General features: G+C 41.2%; 1 protein-coding gene across 5 annotated transcripts in view; it reads right to left on the reverse strand.

Annotated features, from left to right (window-relative positions):
* The window catches only part of nrxn2b (neurexin 2b), a 704163-nt gene that overhangs the window by 273718 nt on the left and 406596 nt on the right, over positions 1-23849 (reverse strand). For all 5 annotated transcript variants that reach the window (XM_038732127.1, XM_038732126.1, XM_038732128.1 and 2 more), the window contains one exon: positions 18491-18610. In XM_038732127.1, the coding sequence (XP_038588055.1) occupies positions 18491-18610 (120 nt within the window). The remainder of the gene's footprint in view (positions 1-18490; positions 18611-23849) is intronic.

Consider the following 23849-nt stretch of genomic DNA (forward strand, 5'->3'; position numbering starts at 1 on the left):
TTGTCAATGGGCTCAAAACTCACTTATACTCTCTACAGCGACAACACGGCAGCTAACGACATGCAGTCCACTAACACCATAAAACAACCGGCTCACAGCAAAACACAGGCTCCACGTAAGGATACAAAACAACAATAAAAGTTTATGTGCTGAAGCCCATCAGACCAAACAGGTTCAGTAAGAACAAAGTGAGCATTAGTAAAGCTGGAGAAACACAGAGAAAGTCACGTTAGCTCGCCGGCTAACGCAGAGCAGTGCTAATGTTATTCGGTGCAAAGTTATATCGCTTTCCACATTACTTCACCAACTAACGCTCATGTTACTTCTGTGTACCACTGGTATTATGTCAAAGTGTCAAAGCCTGCAAGAAATGATGTAATGGTAAAAAGCAAATGTGGAGCAATTTGTTTACTATCTTATAGTGATGCAACCACGAGTAGCCAGCTAACGCTACAGTAGCTCAGACCTGCCGCTGTTTGCTTCGTAACATTCAATTTAGATTTTATTGCCTTTTACCGATACTCAGGTAAACAGCTTCTCCATGTCTCAGTCACTGTAACTAACGTGACCCACATAATATACAACCCAGAGGAAGAAGAGCCATCCACTATCACTAGTTACAGTAAAGTTAACGTTACTTACTGCAGTCTAACTGTCATAAAGTGTGACACAATGTCATTATAATATCTATTCCAGCTCACTAACCGTTTCATTATCATCCAATACTTTTAGCCATGCTGACATGAGCCTCCGGTGACAGATACACAGATAGTAAAGTTAATCACTGAAAGCCGCAGGCGAGCTAACCATGTAGCACGTCGGCTAAATGCAGTCACTGTACCATTATCATGTAAGGAGCATGGATTAGTTCAACATCCGACTGATAAAAACATTACTGTAATGTTGCAGTGGGAGTTTACCTGAGTTTCCACCATGTTGTGTGAAGCTGTCTCCCTGTCTCTCTATAGCCGCTCTCACTCTGAATTTTTTCAGGAGTACTGTGCCAATATGCCAGTGTCTCGCTGCGCTGAATGAAAGGTACGGCGCCAGTGTTGATCTGCCTCTGAGACGGGAACAATGAAGTAACAGAGCCTGAACATATCTGAGTGAAAAGCCACAGCCTGCATGCTGGTGTTTCTGCGTTTATTTTGGTATTTCTGTATGCACACAAATGAGCACACGTCTGGTTGCAATCTTAAAACCGCACAGCTAGTTGCCGCTGGAAACTCCATAATGCCCCTTCAACTTTACTAACATTCTAATGACCACTCAAATGAGACACATTTTACAATGCTATGGGTTCTACTGAATCAAGGCATTTCGATACTTAGGCATCCTTATGGTGTGTTCACACTGAAAGCGAATCCAGCTTTTGGCGCGGCTTGATTACATACAAAGTCGATGCGAATTCATGCGAATTTGTTCTGGGCAGTGCGGAAGATGCGTTTGTTGCAACATTCGCTGATTCTCTCGAGTTCAAATTTTTCAACTTGAGCAAGAAAATCGCATGTCGGCGGTGAGATTGTCTGGACGTCACCGACAACTTCAGAGCGTTGTTTGGAGAGGACCAGGCAGAGCGGGGGACTGACGTGCCGCTGGCTGATGGAGAGCTGCTAAACTACGGGGAAGTGTAGAAGAAAGAGCAGCGCTGCAGCTTTTGGAAAATAAACACCCATAGACGGTCTGGATTCTGCTCTGACAACTATGCCGTTTGCTCGTGGGAGGAGCTCAGAGTTAACTGATTGTATTAAATTAGCTTTTTACAGTGTTGATTTATCTTCACTCGCGCTTCTCAGCGGCGAGCTTCTGTGCACATCCGGTTCCACTGTTGCGTCGGTTGGCACCCTGAGCTCTGTTGGACTACTACTTCATATTTATATAAAAACGAACAAAACTGGACATTACTTGGAAAAAGAAAGCGAGGAAGTTGAACTACTGGATGGGTTCAGAAAATATGTGCCTGTAACTTTATTCCAGCTATGGTTGTACTTCACTGTGAACAAGTTAGCATAGCATTGCCCCGATCGATCCAAACTCCATTCAGAAAACAAACAGTTTAGATGTTGTTGTTCTGCTGTCACACCTGACAAAGCTTGAATTCATATGTTTAACAAATCTGCATCATATTGGAGTTATTTCGGCATCAGTTTGATCCGTTCTTTTGCTATTTAATTACAGCAAAATGTTTACTTTGGGTTCATACAGCTGTAGTAATCGTGGGTTGTGTTTATTCGCATCATCACGTTTTGTATGAACACTTGGCAGTTGTGCAGCGACAAAACCCCCGCGATGAAATTGTTGCGAGGATTAAATTTGCATTGTATGTGAACACACCTTTAGATGAGACAAAGACCTTGTCCCACTAAAACTGAAACTAAATGAGATTGATCAGATCTTTTGTGGCTCCCGGCTATGTGCTCAAAATGAGGAGTAATTCACTGAAAAGCTGAGATATGTGCGAGACGTGTGGAGAGTGAGAGACAGAAAGAGAGGTAGATAAAGGAACTATTGATCAAGCAAAGCTGTGCCGCCTGTCGATACGGGCCTCTCTTCAGGGAGTGGAATGACACAAAATAGGGAGGCGTTGTGTGTGTGTGTGTGTGCGTGTGTGTGTGTGGCTGGGTGTGTGTGTGTGGCTGGGTGTATGGATGTGATCTTGTATGCATATTTGCACATTGGGGAGAGTCACACTGATGGGCTTTTAGATCGAAACACACTTAATGCCTGTATGCAGACTACTCATGCATGCTCCATCTGTAGCAAGCAGCAAAGATAGGCCAATTTAGAAGTCTATAAGTCATCTACTGGAAAGTCAGGCTCAACAAAAAAATAAAAAAATCAGAGGGAAAGCAGAGGGACACTTCTTATTGAGTAACAGTAGCATTTTACGGTTTTCCATAAAGAATATATTGAAAAATAACACTTCACACTTCACCTCACCCCAAGCATCTTATAAGAGCAGAGGGTTGGATTGGAAAGTTATTCTCCAGTCCGGTCATTCATTGAACAACAACCACGGATGTTGATGGCATATGAAACTGTTGGGTTCATATTTCTTATTGGCCAGGTACAATGGAAAAGTAATATTACTAGTGTGATGAATTGCCTAAAATTATGTCCCTTCCTGTATTTGTACCTCACAATGGTCAGCGTGGTCTCCGACTCCCCTGAATTTTAATCAATGGAAGTCAATGGAAGGAATTAGGACAACAAAGCACCATACAAATGGACAAGCACAACTGAAATAAATTATTAAATAGCCATCTTGCTGCTGTCAGCACATTGTCTACCATTTGAAGGCATATATATCTATATCTATATCTATATCTATATGTATATATATATATCCCACCTTTGCTTTTAAAAGTTCTTACAGTGGGACTGTTTTGTCAGGTCTGCCTATGGTTGCCTCTGATTCATACCAGGGCAGCCTCAGCTGCTTTACAAGCTATTTACAAAGAACAGCCACAAATAATACAGAATGTGCCAAGCACTGGGTTGGAGACAAGGGAGTAAGGAAAAGGTCAGGTAAGAAAAGTTGGAAAACACAAGATGGATACATCAGTAGTGAGTGATCTCTCAAGCAAAGATAATGCAGGGCGGGATATTCAGCAACGAGATGATTCGTGGAGACAGGTTGGATGCTGTATCTTCCTCAGCATTTCAGCAAACAAATTTGCTGAAATGCATGCATTATCAATATTACAGACACATTTTCAGCTATTCAGAATGGCTGCATTCAGAGAGAAGTGGGCCATCATCACCGGGGGTTATTAATGTGGTTTCTGCTCCGCTCAAGGACACTTGTCTACTTTGTTATGCTCATATGCCTGGCCTCAATCGATCCCGGCCCTTCTCAGATGCTCTGTGGGGTAGACGAGTGTGTGTGTGTGTGTGTGTGTGTGTGTAAAAGCAAAAAAGGATCCAAAATTCTGATGCGATTCCCAAATCATTATAATAAAACTGAAGCAGAGATCAGGAGAAGTGGAGTTAGTAGAAAGGTTTTCATTTCAAACACACCAAGCTAATGAAATATTTGATCTGTATACCATAGCACAGTCTAAAAGCGTGTGCTGGTAGCAAACTTGTAATACTACTTACACCTCTGTACGTGTCTGCCAACTAATATTAAAGTGAAGCTTATTTATTAAATCTGCACGCAAACACACCGGGGGGTGGAAAACATGACAAAAACACAAACAAGAAAGTGAGTACAAAAAACCCCAAACAAATATAAGACAAGATTGTGAATGCGAATGGAAATTAGGTGGAGAAGGAAGCAAACTGGAGTTATGACAGACATAGTTCTTTTGAATGGCATACCATAAACACATACGCAGTTGAAATGTATTCAGCATATTCGTTTAAAGCACCTACATTGATTTTTAGCTGCTTTTGGAGTTCTTCAGAGATGAATTATAAGTGTTCAAGTGGGAACTTCACAACTGATGGGTAGGATGACTAGATGAACACTTTCTGCCTCAAGGTGATATGATGCATATTTTAGCTTTGATAAATAAATGGTATGCAGAGTGGCTCTTACAGTAATAAGTATAAAACTTATTCAGAGCAGTTAGCTCTGTTTATTATGTTCAACCAGCAGCTCAGTATAAAGGGTTTTTGGAAACCAATCTATATTAATGGTAGATGGGATGCAAACCTATACCCAATGCTTCAAGATAAAGATTATTTGTGCCCATTCAACGCCCCAGGGTCTGAACCATTATTTTTCTGTTCTGTTCTATAAAAACACACTCTATCTCCAGCTTTATGCATATCCTGTGTTTTTCTTTCAATAACTGAAAAACTATTCTGTACTTAGGCAATTGCTTTTGAATGATAGATATTATAAATACAAATGATAAAAATATGAATATTGCTGTACAGGTGCCACTAAATTAAACTTGATACTCCTGACAACTGGGCACAGGACACAAATCAAAACATTGTACTTTTATAGGGGGAAATGAATGCCTTGATATATACGACGCAGCTGTGGGGGTGCTGTCAAGCAAATGTATTTAATGGTATTTAAAAGTCAGTCACTGCCTATAAGCACCTAAACTTCAATGATATAGAAATAAAATCACACAACTATTTATTATGGCACAATTAATTAGTTGTTTTAAAAGGAAAAGAGAAGACTGACTTATTTATACATCGTAGTCAAACTTTCCCTCGACAGCTACAGAAGGGGGCTTTGAAAAGTGTGCCGTCTCTCTCTCTCTCTCTCTCTCTCTCTGCCTCTGTCTACATCTTCTTATGCTCTCTTTCTCTCGGTTTGCTGTCATCTGTACTCGGTCCATTCCCTTGTCATCCGTCGCAGTACAGAAATCAAAGACATTAAAATGAAGCACAGCACAGCACATCCCAGCATTGTAACTGCATCAGACACATGCAGGGACACACAAGTACATCCACCATGTCCATATATATTCACTATGTCAAACACTGTGAGTCCAAAGGCCTTAATCAGCAGGCCAAGCAGTGGAGCACAAGACAATATAATATTCCATGCAGTGCTTTGACAAAAGGGGTTCGGTGATAAGCGAGAGGCGAAAGACAAACAAACTAAAAAAAAACAGATTACATTGTCAAAGCTTGAATCTATGCAGTGAAATGCACCTCAATGTAAATGAATTCTTTAGGGAAGCGGGGTGAGGGGTATTCCTGATTTATCGCCCTCCTCGGTCGCCATCATTTATCACCTCACTAGCCGCCTGATTCAGACTCACTTTAAAATGGTCACTACGTTTCCGCATGGGGAATTCCATTACTGGTCGGGGACAGAGGAGAGGATGTGTGAGAGCAGTTTTGGTCCAACCAAGTACAAAATACAGCAGCCAATGTTCTGATGCTCCTGATTTCTATGAATACAAGCACATACACACATACACTATCTATCTATCTATCCATCTATCAATCCATCTATCCATCCATCCATCCATCAACATGGACCAATTCCATTAATGTTCCACTAATTTGACATGGAATAGATATATCATTGGAAATTATGACCACATCCAGTTCACGTACTTTTATGCGATTCTCTGTGAAAGAGTGCTTTCACTTCAACTTGTGTGCAACCGTGTAACTACTGCCAGAGGAAGTAAAGGAAAGTATTGCTACTACTCCATTAGAGCAATCATTCATGCAATTGATTTCCCTTTTCCGTTTTTTTTTTTTAAAGAGGTGCCGTGGAGGGAAAAATGTCTGAGGAGTTACAGTAAATATAGGCTTCAGATGAAGTGCATGTTTTCAATCCCCATTTTAAGCTTCTATCTAACACACAGTCTATTGTTATTTCCAGAGAAAGTGCAGTACATCCAGTGCCTACTGATTACATCTTTAAATAACGATGTTATTTCACATTATTTTTCCCAAATTGATGAGAACTTTAGTTTTCTTTGCCTCCAAAATCCACAGCAAAATTGAAAAGATTTTTTTTTCTTCTGATTTATAAATGATCAAACCTGACTTTTGTTATAGACCACAGTTAATTTAACGTGATAGTTGTAATGTTAAAATCTCTCTTCTTGTAGACGCTTAAGCCCCATTACTAGTAACATGGGATTCCCTACAGGGAGCAGCAGTGGAAAAGCGAGTAAAGGGAGTTGGACAGAAAATAGAGGGCAGGGGGGGGTAGAGCAATGCGAGGACAGGATAGAGATGGAAGACAAGGTGAAGAGGAGACTGTCAGCTCAACTTATCGACAGCTAACCCCCCACAGGGATAAATACAAGGAAGATGTGTGTTTGTGTGTGTGTGTGCACGTGTCAGTCCTGATGATCTACCATGTCAACTTGAGTAAAGGTCTCTCTCTGTGCTGATGCCCTAAGGTAACATTGACATTCTCAGCAGAGTTTCTTCTGTGTTTGCAGGCGGATGTGTATGTGTATGTTTGTGTAAGTGTGTGTCTGGAGGAAGGCGATCATGCATAAGAGAGAGACAATATGAGGGGATGTGACTGTCTGACATGGCAGCATTCCCTACCACCAAAATCCTATGCGTGGACAGTACCATCCAGTATTTAATGTTTTCTGGGAGTGCAGTCATCCCAAAGGCACTGGCTATTATTTCCGGAGGTCAGCTCTACCAATGATAAACTCTGCTTCTGCTTGTATTGCATTCATGCTAGTAAAGATGATAAGATGAGCTTCTTCTCCACTCTCATACTTACAGGTACTGTGGCAACAAAAACGTGCTACAGGTGTGATAAAAGAACTGCAAAGTCATTCCCAATGTACAATCCAACACATGTTCCACCAACTCATTCTCACGAGTAGTTAACTATTTCCATTTTACTAATATCTAGAATTTAGATACTAGTACAGGGCGGCTGTGAGTCAGGAGGTAGAGCGGGTTGGCTGTTTATCGGAAGGTCGGCGGTTCAATCCCTGGCTTCCCCAGGCTGCATGTCAAAGTGTCCTTGGGCAAGATACTGAACCCCGAATTGCCCCTGGTGGCTGTTCCACCAGTGTATGAATGGGTGTGAATGTTAATTTCTGTTTGAGCACTTAGACTCGGTGAATGCAGATGTAGTGTAAAAGCGCTTTGAGAAAAGACTAGAAAGATGCAATACAAATACAGAGCATTTACTTATTCATTAGTTTCTAGTAACTATTTCCATTGAGTACATGAGTTACATAAAATGCGTATGTATTTATTTTAAGCCAAACTATGATCTTTTCCTAACCTTAACCAAGCAGTTTTGTTGCTTAAACCTAACCAAGTACTTTTAGCGCCTAAACCTAACCAAATTGCAACGTTTCACAACTTTAATAACGTGCTTTTTCAAAAAGGGTGATGTTTCAAAATGCTAGAGTTTTATTTTGAAAGTCTAACCGGACGTTGCATATTAATATTTTCTTACTTTACCAGACATTGCATATTTGTTGCTGCTAAGCGTGGCTAACTTGACCGTGGCGTTCAAAAGCCAAAGGGCCTTGACCAAGCGTCAATATGTGACGAGTCCTCCCCTGACCAACACGTCCTCATACCTAAACAAAAAACTAGGTTGATAGTCAATTGACCCTTCGCTAAACCACGCCCCAAAAAGTATGATTTATTCTTTTTCCAAAACCTAAAATAAATCCAGAAAAATGTCGGCTGTGGGTTGTTCCTAATGTAATGTTAGTTAGCTAATGCTAGCTAACTTCCTACTGAATTTAATGTAATAAAGCCCTACTCATCTGCTTTTTAATGATTGTAATAATGAATAGACATAAAACTTTAATTGTAATAATGAATTACAGGAACAGTGTTGATCCTTTATATCGTTGTCTTTTTTCTCAACCATCGGGGGATGCGGTGGTTCACTTGTACTGTGTGATTCGTAGGTTTTAGCTTCTATCTTTCATTTTTTTTCAATTCAGTTTGAGTCAGTTTGACAGCCTGAATACAACCTTCAAATGTATAATGCAACTGCAAAAGTGCCTGTTTCTTTGTGAGATCGCTTTTTCCAACAAATTTGACAATATTTCTCCAGGGAGTTCAGTAATAAACCGTGGCAGGATTTAGCAACAGTAACTAAGGGGGGCAGGGCTTAGCGAAGGGTCAATTATCATAAAACAAAATATAGTTGTATGGGTTGTAATGACCTGCTGCATAATTTTTCTGATGAGGATGGACTGCCCTTACATGTTTCCATGTCTGTTTGACAGGTTTTTGGAGCAACTGTAGATGGGATCAATAACATGGGTGTTTATCAAAATGTGGAACTATAATTAAAGTAGGACAATAAATATGAGAGAAAAAAGTTAATATATTAACATATTCTCCCATTTGACTGAATGGATAAAAAAGAGGATAAAAATATGAGATGGCAGAAAGCCTTTTTGCGCCTGCCTGTTATTGCCATCTGTGTCATCCTAACACTGTGGTAGCATTCAAAATGCATCACACACAAAGGACATCTCTCTGCGTCACGCTGATGTCGGTTTGATTGCAGAAGTTGTGTATGGTATTTGCGAGTGCATTTGCACCACTGAATTCAATCAAGTCCAGAATATTGACACTAGTCAGATGAGCGAAGCTGCTATTTACAAAGCATCAACAAAGGAATTGACTAATATAAAATGTGTGAACTGTGCGCCTGTGAGAAATAATTGCTTTCCCGTTTTTTATCCTTTTTTGTATTTTGATTCTCTTTCCCAAGTCCACACACCCGAGCAATATCCCTCCCACCTCTCTTGTTCTTATTCCAACGTACAGTGAAAGGCTTTTGTTAATGTTTGCAAGTGGCTGGAGTAGGTCTCGAAGCAATTACAAAGCCCCATTAATTGTCCTTTTAATGCACATTGTGGTTTTAAAAGCTCATTTGATCTTTAATTAAAATCAAGCAAGGAGTGAAAAATCTGCACTGGTTCAACAAAAAACAAAACCCCATCGAGACCAAAAGAAAGTTTCTTTTTAATAATTTTCCCCGAAGAAACAGGCAGATGTGTGGCTTACCTGTCAAAGCTACCAGGCTCATAGACAGGCACTCTGGGGAAAAGAGATGAGGAACAGAGTGTTCAGTGAAACCTGAAGTTTTAAAATATGAGTGTGTTAAATAACTGTACCCAAAGCTAAATGGATAATGTAAATGCTAATTATTACTGTTATTGTGGGTGAGATTCTGTATCTTCCACTTTTTACCATCCACAGGACATGTACTACAGGTCTTGAAAATTGGCACCCTGATTGAACATTTCGATTAATACCAGTGAAAAGCACAATTTCCACCTAAGCCATATGTTAAGGCAAGCTCCTACAAGCTCACCCTTTCGCCCTCAGCACCACATGCCACACAAAATGGCCATCCACCCTCAACCAATCCCCTTCAAGCACTTGACATGGTGACTTTGAAAGTCCAATGGGCTTAGCGCTGCCCTATTTTGGGAGAGCAAAAAAAGCCCAAACACTATTTCGTTCCTCAAAAGCGCTCTCCTCTTTCCGCTACTTTCCATCCATCCTCTCATTTCTCTGCCCAAGCTTTCACTTGCAGTCTGCAAATGGGAAGATAGCTGCGAACTCACCGGTCTCTCTCCATCTTATTTTTTTGAGCAGCCCACTGAGAAGTGGAGAGGGTTCTTGTGTGTGTGCGTATTTATGGGCGTGAAAAAAAAAGCATGCCAAGTAATTATTCAGGATTCACACTGCGTTTCTGGCCTAATGAGGTGGCGGTTAATTGCTAGGTCTGGACAGCAGCTCTTTGGGACCGGCTGGCAAACAGCGCAGAGAGAAGATGGGAGCCACAGAAGAGGTGGGAGGAGTGAATAACAACAATCAACAAAAACGAGACCGGAGTTATAGAGAGTATGAGCCAAAAAGCTAGTCAGACACCTTCCATGAAATGGCTTTTTTATGCGCGACCATGCTTGTCTCACTCCAAGGTCCCTTCTTTGGTGAAAACAGTTGATTTCCCTTATTGGATCGGGAGAGATATATATATTTTTTTCTCTCAGAGAGGTTTGCAGCTCTGCTTACTCATTCCTCCTGAGTTTGGCCTGAGTGATGAGAATCTTAGATGTCTAAAGCCTCCCCTTAAATCTGCCCTGATCCATGCTGTGTTGAGCACTGAGTCCATGGTGAAGTTGGTGTGACCTTCATCACAACAAGCGGCCTCACAATCGATGTTAAGCCTAAACCAAGTGCATTACCCACATAGTGAGGCGGGATTCATGAGGCTATTTTGCTCTGGAGACAAGTAGCCATCTTTGATATCTTTTCTCTGTTGTTTTTTTATTTTTTCTGCATTTCAAGCGATGTACCAAGCACATGATCACCTGTGGAGTCACTGGAGAGGATGAGAGCAAATGCATTTCAGTAATCAGGTTTCATTGAAGTTTAGTGAGGAGAGATTTGTGAGAAGAGGGGCTAGGCGTGACCAGTGCCGGTAGAAAGCTATCATGCTTATCAAGCATTAACAGTAGGCTTGCAAAAGCAAGGAGTACAACACTTAGTGAGCAGCACTTAGTCCTTTAGAATTGTTACGGCCCTCACATGACATAATTAAAGAAGAAGTAAATGCACACTCCAACAAAGTACTGAAAGCTGATTTTCAGTCAACACATTATCTGTCATGGATTGGGGCGCTGAGTGCAGACTGGGGCGAGGACCCAAATGCAGACAATGGCAAGGCGAGGAGGTTGCAGTACAAAAATGTTTATTAACTCAAAAAACTAACTTAAACAGGCTTACAAGGAGCTTGAGGCAAAGTCCAACAAAGGTACTCCAGAACACAAGGCGATCCAAAACACAGGGAATAATCCAGAACAAGGAAGACAAAGGAACAGGCAGGAACACTCAACTTTAGACGCAAGGACGTGACAAAGACTGGAGAGACAAGCAGGCATACATATACACAGGGACTAACGCACTCACACAGGTGAGCGGGATCAGGGCTAACGAGGCAGAGACAGAGAGACAAGCAGGGGGAAACAGAGAGAACACTAGACATGCAGACATGGGGCAGAGTGAATAACTAAGAAGACAGAAACACACACAAGTTACAAAGAACCAGAACCTAAACGAGAACACAGGAGACCAAATCACAATAATACAAACAAGGACCAGGAATGAATACCAAAACATGAAGTAAGGACATGGAACTAAACTCAGACTCCCAAACAAGACACACAGACATGACATTATCACTCCCAACTCGTCACATATGGACGCTTGGTCAAGACCCCTTGGTGTTGCTTTTTAGCACCCTGGGTACCCCTTTAGCGTTGTTTTTAGACACGTAGGGCTCCATGGTCAAGTTAGCAACTAAAAGTATGCAATGTCCGGTAAAACTTTCAAAATAAAACTAGTAGTTAACATAGTGAAAGGTTGCTATTTGGTTAGGTCTAGGCAGCAAAACAACTTGGTCTTTAGGAAAACTTCAGGGTTTGGCTTAAAATAACAACATTACGTGACTTAACTTACGTAAATCAACATACATTACTTGCATAACTCACTTAACTTAAATAAAAACATTCAGTGTTGACATTTTGTTTCACATCATGGAATGGCACATAAATAGCAAGTCACTTTTAAGAACATTTCGGCGTGCCATGTGAACTCATTTTAAGGTTTTTGCGTGTCATATAGACTGCATTGACTTTCGTTGTGCAGAAACAGCATGTCATTTCACACTGTTCAGTTCCTATAGACCTAAGCAACAGGAAGGAGGTTAACTATGCGTAGCTGTAGGGTTAACCGCTTGACTTGCATAGTTAATTAACGATGGTTAAGGTTAGCAGTAAAGTACATCAAGGTGGGTGGGGGCTCAATGCTAGCATCGTTAGCTAGATAGCTACTTAAACTTTAACATAGCTAAGGGAATGTAGCTAATGCTATGTAGCCAACGTTAGCAACGATGTAGCACGGTAATTTACGTAACGTAACATAACATAACGTAACATAACATAGCTAACGTTAGCAACAATGTAGCATGGTAACTTACGTAACGTAAATAAAAAACAAAAAGTAATGTTGTGTAATTATTGTTTCACTCGGGATCCGAACGCCGGTCTCCTGGGTCAGGGACCAACTTACTATCCACCCAACAACCCCTCCAGCACCTTAGTGTTAGACTTTCATGGCTATTTATATCTCACACAAGCCAATTTTACCTATGACAGTAGGCATAAAATAGCACAACGTTTCTGCACAATAAAAGTCAATGGTGTGAAATGACAAGTGAAAAGCAACAAAATGCGTTGGAATACCACACCAAATGACTTAAGCAATCAGCGTGTTATTCAAAGGCCTTTTGATAATACCAGGCTAAACAAACACTGGTCTCCTGACAGAAAGTCTGGTTTCTAGCCCAACCATTCACCCTAACCACCTCCTTAGTCAGCCTTTTCAAATTAAATAACCTACACCTACCTTTCCTATTAAAAAATGACTACAAGGTTTCCCCAGTGCATTGAACTATGACGCTAAGAGGCTCCCCAGTGCAGTACAAATTGATGCAAAGGGGTCTTGACCATGCATCCATATGTGACGACTTGGGAGTGAGAAAGGGTTGACGTAAGGGGCCCACCAGAGACAAAACTTTTGACACAATATTAAGCTCCAAATAAAGTAGTTTGGGAATGGTAGTAGAAAAAAAAATGTGATGAGGGATTGGCCGTAGAGGCAGATTGAAATCAGCAGTGCTGCAAACACACTGGCACTCTGCATTCAATTAGTATGCCAGACAGCACTGTGCACCGGCAGCTGGATTCATTGTATACACACACGTGTTGTGCAAACGCCCAGCGAATGCATACAGTTAAACAAAGAATTGCACAGACACAGCTCCCCCCCCCCCCAGCATCTCCCTCACCGCCTTGTTTTCTCTTGGTTGCTCTCTCACTCACATGAACAGAGAATGAGAGAGCAAGAGAGAAACAAAGCCCTCGTACTCCACACACTTACACAGCATCTCTGTCTGAGTTGGTTCCAGATGAATAAGGCAGAATACCAAGTGGCCCACTTATACGCTACACAGAGACAAATAGACCAGTCAATCACCGCAGGCTGCTGCTGAATAGCAAATGCTCTCTGGTGTGTGTGTGTGTGTGTGTGTGTGTGTGTGTGTGTGTGCATGTGTAAGAGGGTGTACAAGACAGCATTTGTTGTGTCTTAAATGCATCTGTGTACATGAACATAGTGGTACAGTATGTGCAACAACCTCCAGTTCCAGTTGAAAGTGATATGTTTTTCTGTGCAATAGCACCAGATGTTTCGACTGAGAACAATAACGAAGGGGCTGTTTTAGAAAAAGGGGTACATTATACAAAAAACTACAATCCTATTCAACAAAGTGGGAGTTTCTCCGCTAGGATTGGACCCCCTAAATTACCTCAGATACACAAACATACCAACCCACCAAGGACTGAACTGTCATACTGCTCAGCAGTGTTGCTAGACAGAAACTTGGTAAATGTATTCAGCAAGAATGAGTGGCATACAGCTTCCCTTTATGCATGGGTGAAGGGCAACCGTGTTAACTCTGGGGCATGGTGATCACTTGCGGTATAAACATTCTGCCAATCAGACTGCTGGGCTTCGTCAGTGGTCTTTTCTTATCTGTGGTGTCAGGTGGATGCTCATAAATTAGCAACGCCAGTAAAAAATGTAGACTGCAGTCCGGTATGACATGGGGATGGGGAAAAGAGAGTTAGGAAATTGGTTTCAATTTAGGGAGGGCTGTATGGGAGCTCTCAAAAATAGTTTCCTGGACCAGGGACTTTAGGAGGTAAGAAAATATACAGTTCAACTTAAAAACTCAATCATGTACTGCAGGCAGTATTAATAAAAATATTTTGTGACAAATGCATTTTCACAGTGTCCATTTTTATATGTCAATTTCAACTGCAAAGGGGAATTAAAAATGCTCCGATATACCAAGAACCAACTTGATCGTGAAAAGACCTATTGTTAACCGTTAGTGGACCATGGCAAACCTAGTAGAAAATGAATAAAACAATAAAATAATACTGCTAAAAACAACAACAAAATATCTGAATGTTTGATGAGACAGGAGGGAAATGTACATTAAATAAGGCCTGACAGAAATCCACATCAGCGCAGCCCTGAGAACAGCCTCATCAACATCATCGACCAGAGCAGATCACTCCAAGATAATTCCATTTTACTACCAGCTTCTTAATGTGTCACACTTTGTCATGTCCCCTGCCCTCCCCTCTGGCCACTAAAATGTGACTTTTCACATGGGCACACACAACAGTGAGCCCTCTGTAACAGCATTTAGAAAATTATGTGTCACTAAAACTCCACTGAAACCAGAGCTAATGGAAGGTAGCAAGGAGCTACTGAAGGCCTGCTGATTCATCCTCCTGTTCAGTTATACAGGTTTGGGACTCAATAACTGAAATATGTGCTTTTTCTTTCACGAATATACAAATATTGGTGAACATTTAAAGCTTAAACTGGGGAAATTGGACTTGCTTAGTGTTTCATTATGGCTGTATGTAACTGTGGGTGTTTTGACCATTCTGTTTCATTTGGGTTTAGCAGGCACATGTGGACACACCAACTGCACATTTAAGCTCCCCCTGTAAGGTTCGTCTATCATGGTCACCAAGGAAGGCCATCCACTAACAGCAATGTTTGGAGGATAATAATAATACAGACAATAAAAAGCAGTGGCAATCGCTCTATTCAAGTTCTTCTTTGAAGGCAAAATTTAAATAATTCTGTCAAAATGAAAAGGGTAGTAAATGCATGTATATAGTAGACACAGTACATGCAGGCAACTGGCAGATTACACAGAAGGTGTGTCTGAGTCTGTGTACTGTATGCATTGTATTTTTCACAGTACGGCTGCTGAGTGAGAGAAAAAGAGTGTGATCACATGGCAGGCCGGTTCTTTGTGATTCATTTTACTGGCCCTATTTCTAGCCCAGCCTTTAATGACATGCGTCTATGCCCCTTTATAAAGCTACAAAGAGATGCAACCCACACACCTGTTTATCCTGGTTTCATTTTCATTATGCACACATGCACAGTAAATTGAGATACAAGCAAAAAACCACACAGGAAAATTACAATTGGACCCTCTCAAAGCTATCCATTTCAGATATGCGGATATGTAGGAGACAAATCAAGGGCACGTGGCGGGGAAAAAGAGGAAATCTATTTTACTCCGGAGTAAAGAGAGAGGGTAACCCTGTCAATAGGGCTGTGAGTTAACAGTCCTCTGTGTCCAGGCCTAGAGCATCAGTTTTCATATACAAATTAAAAATGCTACCCGACGTAATAAATCCTACCTTGGTTTTCAGATCAGGCTGAAGGAAAATTCCCCCCAAGGCTGGCATGGTCAGAAAAAATGTTGATTCAGTGATTGTACAAGCCCAGAAAAGGCTGAAGGATACGAGGCTGATTGTCTAGGGAGAAGTACGGAAACGCAAGGAGAAGAAAGAGACGATGACGAAGAGAAGGGGGCCAAAGGTTAAACCCGGGGGAAGGCTCTCAAGGTCAAGAGACGAAATATGTTTTTCAACGTTGGCAGAAAAAAAGCCCGCACGGCAGGTCTGAGGATGTGCAGCTGCTGTGAGGAATGAAAGAACACGCTGCAATTGAAAACAACTAAAAGCAATTCATGCACACCGTGAAAGAGGCTGACATACTGGTGCATAACACATTTGGACAATATATACTATATGTGCAATTAATTGGACAGCGTTTGTAAATATTTATTTTCTCAGCTGTATAACCGCTCTGTAGTTTAGTTAGTTAGTTAAAATTTGCACTGAAAGTGAATCACCATCCGTAGGTTAGAGGTGCTGGCTGTTCTTTTAGATATTGTGAATGTGTTATACTGTATTATGGCAACCCCTCACCAAGAAAACATTGCACAAGTTGCAAGAAGACAAACAGTAGGAGGGAGTGAACTTTAATCAGCAGCCAATGAACCCATAATACTAGTACTGTTTGTTCAAACACAAGAGATTTTTATGATTTTCTGACAGATTGAAATGATTTGGAACTGACTGCTTAACAAGACTGCCTGTAGTGCAGTGTGTTTTTTCTACTTAAATGTTTCATTCTGCAGTTATACAATATCTTTGTTCAGGCTGCTGGTGGGGTCCTTTCCTCCACTTTTCACACTCTCACAAAACAGACACACATCTCCTAGGTCTTGCCACAGAACACATGTTGGTATGCTCCCTGGTGCCACATATTTCTACCTGTCATCTTTGAAACCAGTACAGTAAAGACAGCAAACTCACCCCACAGGCAACAACCGGAATGCAGGATTCAGCAACCCACTCTTCATCATACGCTCTCCTGTCTCAAGGAGCGAGGGATCTCTCTGCTTATCTCGGTGTGCCTGTCACGCCGACAGAGCAGTTCTTATCGCCTTCTCCTTGCTTGAGTCGTCCAAAAGCCAGAGGAGCACCTTGCTAATCATCCCCTTACTGTCATGCCCACTCATATTCTGTCTAGCTAACATGGCATCCAACATAACAACGGCAACAACAACCAAAGATAAACTCCATCACAAATGAAACATAAGGTGGTTTTAAAAGAAAGAAAGAAAATAAGGTGAGGGCAATACATCTTAATTCAGCACCCACCACTTAATAAGCAAACAAAGACTTGTGCAAACAAGTCTATTAGCCTGTCACCCTGCCTCTGCCCCTGTTTAAATCAAGCCTGGGAGGAGTGCTGAATACTAATTTTACATAAGCTCTATGTTACCAAGCTGAGGTCTGGTACACATGCACTACTTAAACACTGCAAAAATATCCATCTTAACAAATCTTTTATCATCATACTTTGTCTTAAAATGGAAGGTCCAAGAATTTGGACTTTTCTATAATCTTGATGTAAAATATCAGACAATTTGACCTCTTTGGGCCAAAAACATAATTTAAATGACACCATATAAGAGATGTTGAGAAGAAACTGACAACATCTCATAGGCACCTAAAACATGACAAGGAGTCACTACACTGCACTAAACTAAACACTGATTTTATGTAAGTGCTCACAAGCTCAAAAGGTTGGGGAACACTGGTTTAATCTTTAATGATGTGTTGTTTTTCATAAGAGTCTGTGTTTTAGGTAAAATAATAATCTGAACTACAGCTGTCAAATAAATCTATAAGTCAAGTATAAAGTACAATACGAAATGTAGTAAAGCTACATTAAAACTGTTTATGTAGTACTCATAAACAATGGCGTGGCAAGGCTACCCAAAGTATCACTATATATGAACAGTTACCATAAACAAACTCAAGCTAACTGCCTTCTGCAGATAACTCAACCTCACTCTGATGAACTTCAGATATTAGCAATCTCTAGACAGTAGTGCTTATTTTTCTCACTCCAGTGTGCAGCCTGCTCTCCAAGAGACACACTCCATGAACTCAACACGCATATATTGTTGTTCAACCTCAGAGATACACCGATACACACCAATAAATTCAGCAGTAATTAGTTTCCCAGTGCTGCCAAAACGCAGGACCTGACTTTTCCGCTGACAGCGCCACCTCGTAGAAAAAAGAATGCTATTACAGCAGTAATCCCACAAGAAAACTATATAAAACTTTGTCTGCAGGCCATAAAATGCACTGCAGCAGTGATTCACCTGGCTACGTGTTTAAAAATGCAACCCTCTTATCAGCTTCAATGACAAATTAAGACTGTAGAAATCCAATTTCCAACAATTGAGAACCTGGTGATTCACACAAATGGTCTACTAAAGACCTGTAAATGAGACCGCTAGGAAGGAGAAAGCTGGATTCACCAATGATGGCTGCCAACCAACATGAATGAGGAGAAAAATGACTAATTTATAATTTCGTGAATCAAACCCTTGAAGAAGAAACAGCAGTCATTGCTACCTAAACTGCAATTGCAAAGTTGCCTGTGCAGTGTTATCTTAACTGCCTTAACCGTAAGTCGTAGCACCAGCTATCCACCTACCAATGTCTTCGCCTACAACACTCACTCCAACCATACACGTTCAGACCTCCGCAAAAAATATTTCACTTACGATCGTTGCAAAATGAACCTCCATAGGACGTCATGGTACAGTCACAGGTGAAGCCCTCCCACTGCTGGAGACACACCCCCTGATGGTAGCAGGATTCCTCCGTACAGGTGGTACTGGGTCCTGAGGGCATAAACAAAGACATGGTTGAAGGTGTCTAATGAAGCACAAGTTAGAGTATTTATAGCATTTTCAGCTGACCCAGAAACCAAATCCTCGGGCAGCTCTGCTCAAAGTCTATTCATCTTAGGCAACGACAGCTGAGGATACTTTTGAGATCTCTATTTTGAAATATATGATATTTACATTCAAGCACCCACTGTCAAATGTTTTCTACTGCTAGTACTCTTGATCCTACACAGAATCAACACCATCAGCAGCCTTCAGCTCACTATGAAATGTAAGTTAAATGAGGGGTCCATTTTTCAGGTGCCTGTATGTATGTAGAATATGTTTTGCAACAATCCTTCCTCCTGTTCATACTGGCCATTAAAAGATCCCTTTCTAACATGATGCCAATGCCACATGTCATTGTTGTGTACAAAAATGTATTTATCAAAAAGTTTATCTGAAACTCATGTGAGATGATAAAACAATGTAGATTCTCTTTTGGTACGGGATATTTTAATAGGCAACATGCACAGGAGGAATGATTACAATCAATGTTTACATGGGCACCTGACAGCTTTAACTTGAAACATTGTAAACCTCATTTACTGTTACTAAAGCATTGTTTAGCGTGAAAGCCTAAAATACAACATAATCTTCATTTTTTTAATACTTGTGTTAAAAGTGACTACAGCCATACAGTAGATGATCATCAACAGACTAAAAGTGATTTGACTAATGTTTCTTAGGAATTTATTCAGATTAAATCTGACATTAATTCAAGGTTGAAACCTGGTGTAATTACCAGACTAGGGGCACAATTGCATTGCAAATTAGAGGTGGTGGAGTCATCTTCTGTTTAGCATCGCCAGTATACAGTATCTGTGTGTGTGTGTGTGTGTGTACTTGTGCATGTCCATTTTGGGGGAGTGGGGGAATGCGTTCTCCTGTTGTTCCCTCCCACTGTCATGGTTGGCTGAATACATCTAAATTGTCAATTAGAAACTCCACCGTTGTAATTTCTCAGTGGAGTTCCAGCCACTTTTTCAGAGAGGTAATGTGAGTGCTTTGAAAACTCATATTTCCACTTTAAATTATATACTACTGAACCAACATGCATCATCATGCAAACAGACATGATATGGTCAATAATTCACAAAGCGTGTTCTTTTGTTGCCTCTGTTTTATTAGAAGCAAACACGACTGATGGGAATGAAAGAAGATCATGATTGGATTTCTTGATTTCCAATAAGTATTCCAGTAATTCAAAATTGTGTGTATATATATATATATAAGATTAGGATGCAGATCAAGTCTTAGGCAAGAGAATTGCACTAAAAATAATTACGTGTGGTGGCTGTCGTGTTGGTGGTGGTGGGGATTCTCATTAAAATCTCAATTAAACACAAACATTTCCAAAGACCCATGGTTCAGTGCCAGACTAATTTGTTTCCGCATAGATAAACAGACATCTCACTGTGCCATTTACAAATGGCCCAATTAAAAAAGACCCCCCCAAACCCGCTGAAAATAAATAATACAAAATAAACAAATAAATATATCACAGATCTTTTACTTTCTGCCCCAAAATGTCCACTTAAATTCAATGTAATTTCCTTTCTATCAGCTTCCTGTTAGTAGTTCCTAACCGCACTTACTGCCCCATTAATTACTCACTAATAAAACGTTCCCTCGTGGAGCTAATTTAGCATATTGTCATAATTAATAACCAAGTCATGTAATCACTTCCTCACTCTGGCTTCAACTATTGATCGGCCAAAGACTGCCTCGGAATGGCTGCCTGAGAACTCCGTATTATGTTCCTTGGGTTTGTGGGAGCATTACGCTCCATCCGCTGCGTTTACTCAAGGAAAATCCTGAACAATAGAGGGAGCCAATAAGCCACGTCGAAACGAGCGAAACCCACACCTCTACTCCCTCACTGCTGTCAACCGTGTCTTCAACTAGCAGCTGGGTTACAACTGAAACATCTGCTCACATACCAGCAGGGTAGAGTACAGTAGGCTGGAGTGAAAGTGAGAGCCCAACTGGATCTGCAGGTGAGCTCTCGGTTCGCATGAAATAAATGTTCAAACGGCACTAACATTTTTTCAAGGTGGTACTTCTGACAGAATCTTTTATTAATCTTGGAATGTAATGTAAACTCTGCTACTGCTGCAAATATTAATATTACATAACACTGCTAACGCTACTATGTGTTTTAGCCGTATAGTTGTTTTTTATCCCCATTTTTTGGCGTTGTGTCCTTGTGCCTCCCCTATTGAGCTACAGTGAGTCAGCAACACTGTTTATGTACCTGTACTCCAACTCTCTCGGTCTCAGTCTCCTTCCCTTTCCCCCGTCTTGTTCTTTGTTGTTGAGATCCGCTGAGCAAGCTCAATGTTCTGCCCTTTATTTGGCCTTAGGTCTAGAGAGACTGGACCAGCAGCTACCTCTGACTGCTCTGTGTCCCCAGTACACAAGCTAACAGTGACCTGAGAACCAATTTGGTCAGGACTTTGGTGGTGGACATTGCATTTTGAAAACTGTATCTTTATTAGTCTTGCTATTGCTTTGTAATTCGGGGACAGAACCTGTATTGCTGGAGGAAATCAATCAACAGTAGAAAACTATTAAAGATAAAATGTAATATAACTGACAAGTTGTCAGCATTTGGCTTCTCTGGTTCGTGGTAAGAAATGATTCAATTTGATTGTCGTAGATTAGATTAGATAGTAGTCAACATTGTTTTTGATGGGTTCCTGTAATAGGGAATAAGGGGATACGTGGATGTACAGCCTCAGGGCTATATACACTATTACCTGTCAAAAAGGTCCACTCTTTTAAAACTGGTCAATTACAACTGCTCAGCTCCCTGGCACATACAATCATTAAGTAGTATTAGCATCCATTTCAGGTGCCTGTGGGAATCAATAGGATATCTTAATGCAGTTTTAAACTGTGTTTGGAGCAAAGTGATTGTGGTGTATAACTGTAGGCAGGTAATAAGGCTGGCTGGAAGAAGTAGCAGAGTTAGGGATCGAGGGGGGGAAAAATGAAAGAAGCTGGATCAGTGCCACATCGAGTCGGCCAGTGTGGCCCTCAGGGAAATCAAGCCTGTGCTCTCCGACACTCGCCATTGAGACGTGGTGGCAGAGAGGCGGGGGACGGAGAGGTAGGGGGTGGGAGGGTATGTATGATGCAAGGGAAAATGCTACAGTCAAAATCCCCTGTTATACTCAGGATTAACGACCCGACACAGCAGTCTGAGACATGGTGGTGAACTGAGCACGGCAGAGGTAAAAACACAACAAATGCAAGATTCAGGAGGCAAAAGCCAGTGAGGGTGGGGTGTTGCTGAGATTAGCGACACTGACATTAACATTAGATGAGAGAAATACCTCCCTCGTGCAGGTTTTATGGGGCAATAGAGAGGATATACAGAGGACAGGGGCTTAGCTTGTAAAGACTGCTCAGAACTGTAAGACTTTGGTCAGGGTTACTGGTATACAAATGCACCGAATTATTGTACTGGTGTGTCTTTACCAAAAGCTCTGTGCGGGTGGCAGTCTTGTGTGTGTAATCACGAAACGGATCAAATGTGTTGGTGCAAATGAAAACAAGGAGGGGGCACAGTGCATACACACAAACATACACACAAACTGCATCTCAGTGTTGTATGGCAGCATTTCGTAAAGCACTCTAGTGGGTGGTAAAAAAACAACTCCCCAACGGATCACCATTACCCACCATTGAGAACGGTTATAACAAGCAGGGCAGGACAAGAAACATCATCAAGGATGCCTTCCACCCGACTTTTCCCCCTCCTCCCATCCAGCAGGCATTACAGGAGCCTATGCTCTCGCACCAGCAGGCTCAGGAACAGCTTCTTCCCTGAGGCGGTGACCCTGCTGAACTCCACACCTTCAGTCTAATAGCACCTTTGCACTCATACTGCACTGCTCACAGCGCTTTAACTGGCATGTTTTTTGCACTATTCGTATTTTTGGACAGACTGATCCCCCAACACTGTTTAATTATGTTGCAGTACATATAACCAACACCACATATAACCTACTGTGTATACATTGTTATACTCCTCACCAAATGCATGGATGCTGCTCATACTGAAAATCCAACCTTAATATTGCACTCTCCATTCTCTAACTTCCTCTATATGTTTTCATATATACTGTATAATGTTTGTATGCAATAGCTCCACTGTACATATTGTAAGATATAGCATATCTGCACTTCAAGTTAGATGAAGTGCATTTCATTAGCTCTGTACCCATAATCTGTATAACAACAATGAAACTGAAACTGAATCTAATCTAACCTAATTTATACTAGATAATGTTTTATCTCCATCTCTAGGAGACATTAAAATTAAATTGTATAATAAACAGATTCCGACCCTTCTCCTGACTTGTTCACCTTATAAATCATCTTCTCAAACTGAGTTAGCCTTGATGAGAAATCATTGAAAAGTTGCCATTCTGCGCAGGCACACACACAGTTATCTACGTGACGTAGAAAACAAAACAAAAACGTGATTCATCAGACCAGGCCACCTTCTTCCATTGAACTGTGGTCCAGTTCTGATGCTCATGTGACTATTGTAGGCACCTTTGGCAGTGGACAGGGGTCAGCATGGACACCCTGACTGGTCTGCGCAGCCCCATACGCACCAAAAGAGATAATTATTAATTACCCTTACCTTCAAACACAAGATGGACTTCATTAATAATTATGAAAATATAGCTTTAAAATGTATTACTTTTAAGTACAACACACATTGCGTAAAGGTTCAGTACGTATCTGAAAATAAATTGTTGGCATATTTGCTGAAACTGTCACTATATCCTGACAGTAGTACATGAGAGAGATAATCTGCAAAAAAAGAAAACTCTGGTTCCTCTGGCTCCTCCTACTGCTCCTAATGCCATTTGTAAGAATCCTCCACACCCGAGTCAAAACAACTAATCAGATCCAGGAGGAGTCTCTGACGCAGTGTCAATCACTGCTCGTGAACTTGCTGCACAGCTAGCTACAGAAGTTTTGCAAACACAATGTCTGAGAAAAGAACTGCCCATCCCTCCGTTGCTGACAACAGTGTGTAGTACACAATATATGTGTGATCACGTCCCGGCTCCACACGGAGCTTCGGGCTAATTATGTTGAATGCCATGGCGCTCGTATTGACGAGCGCCATCTTATTGACGTAAGAGGCATGATGACAAACAGTGGGGAA

The sequence above is a fragment of the Micropterus salmoides genome, unplaced genomic scaffold, assembly GCF_014851395.1.
Source record: "Micropterus salmoides isolate LMB-PRFRI ecotype aquatic unplaced genomic scaffold, ASM1485139v1 Ms_hic_scaffold_2, whole genome shotgun sequence".
NCBI classification, from domain to species: Eukaryota; Metazoa; Chordata; class Actinopteri; order Centrarchiformes; family Centrarchidae; genus Micropterus; species Micropterus salmoides.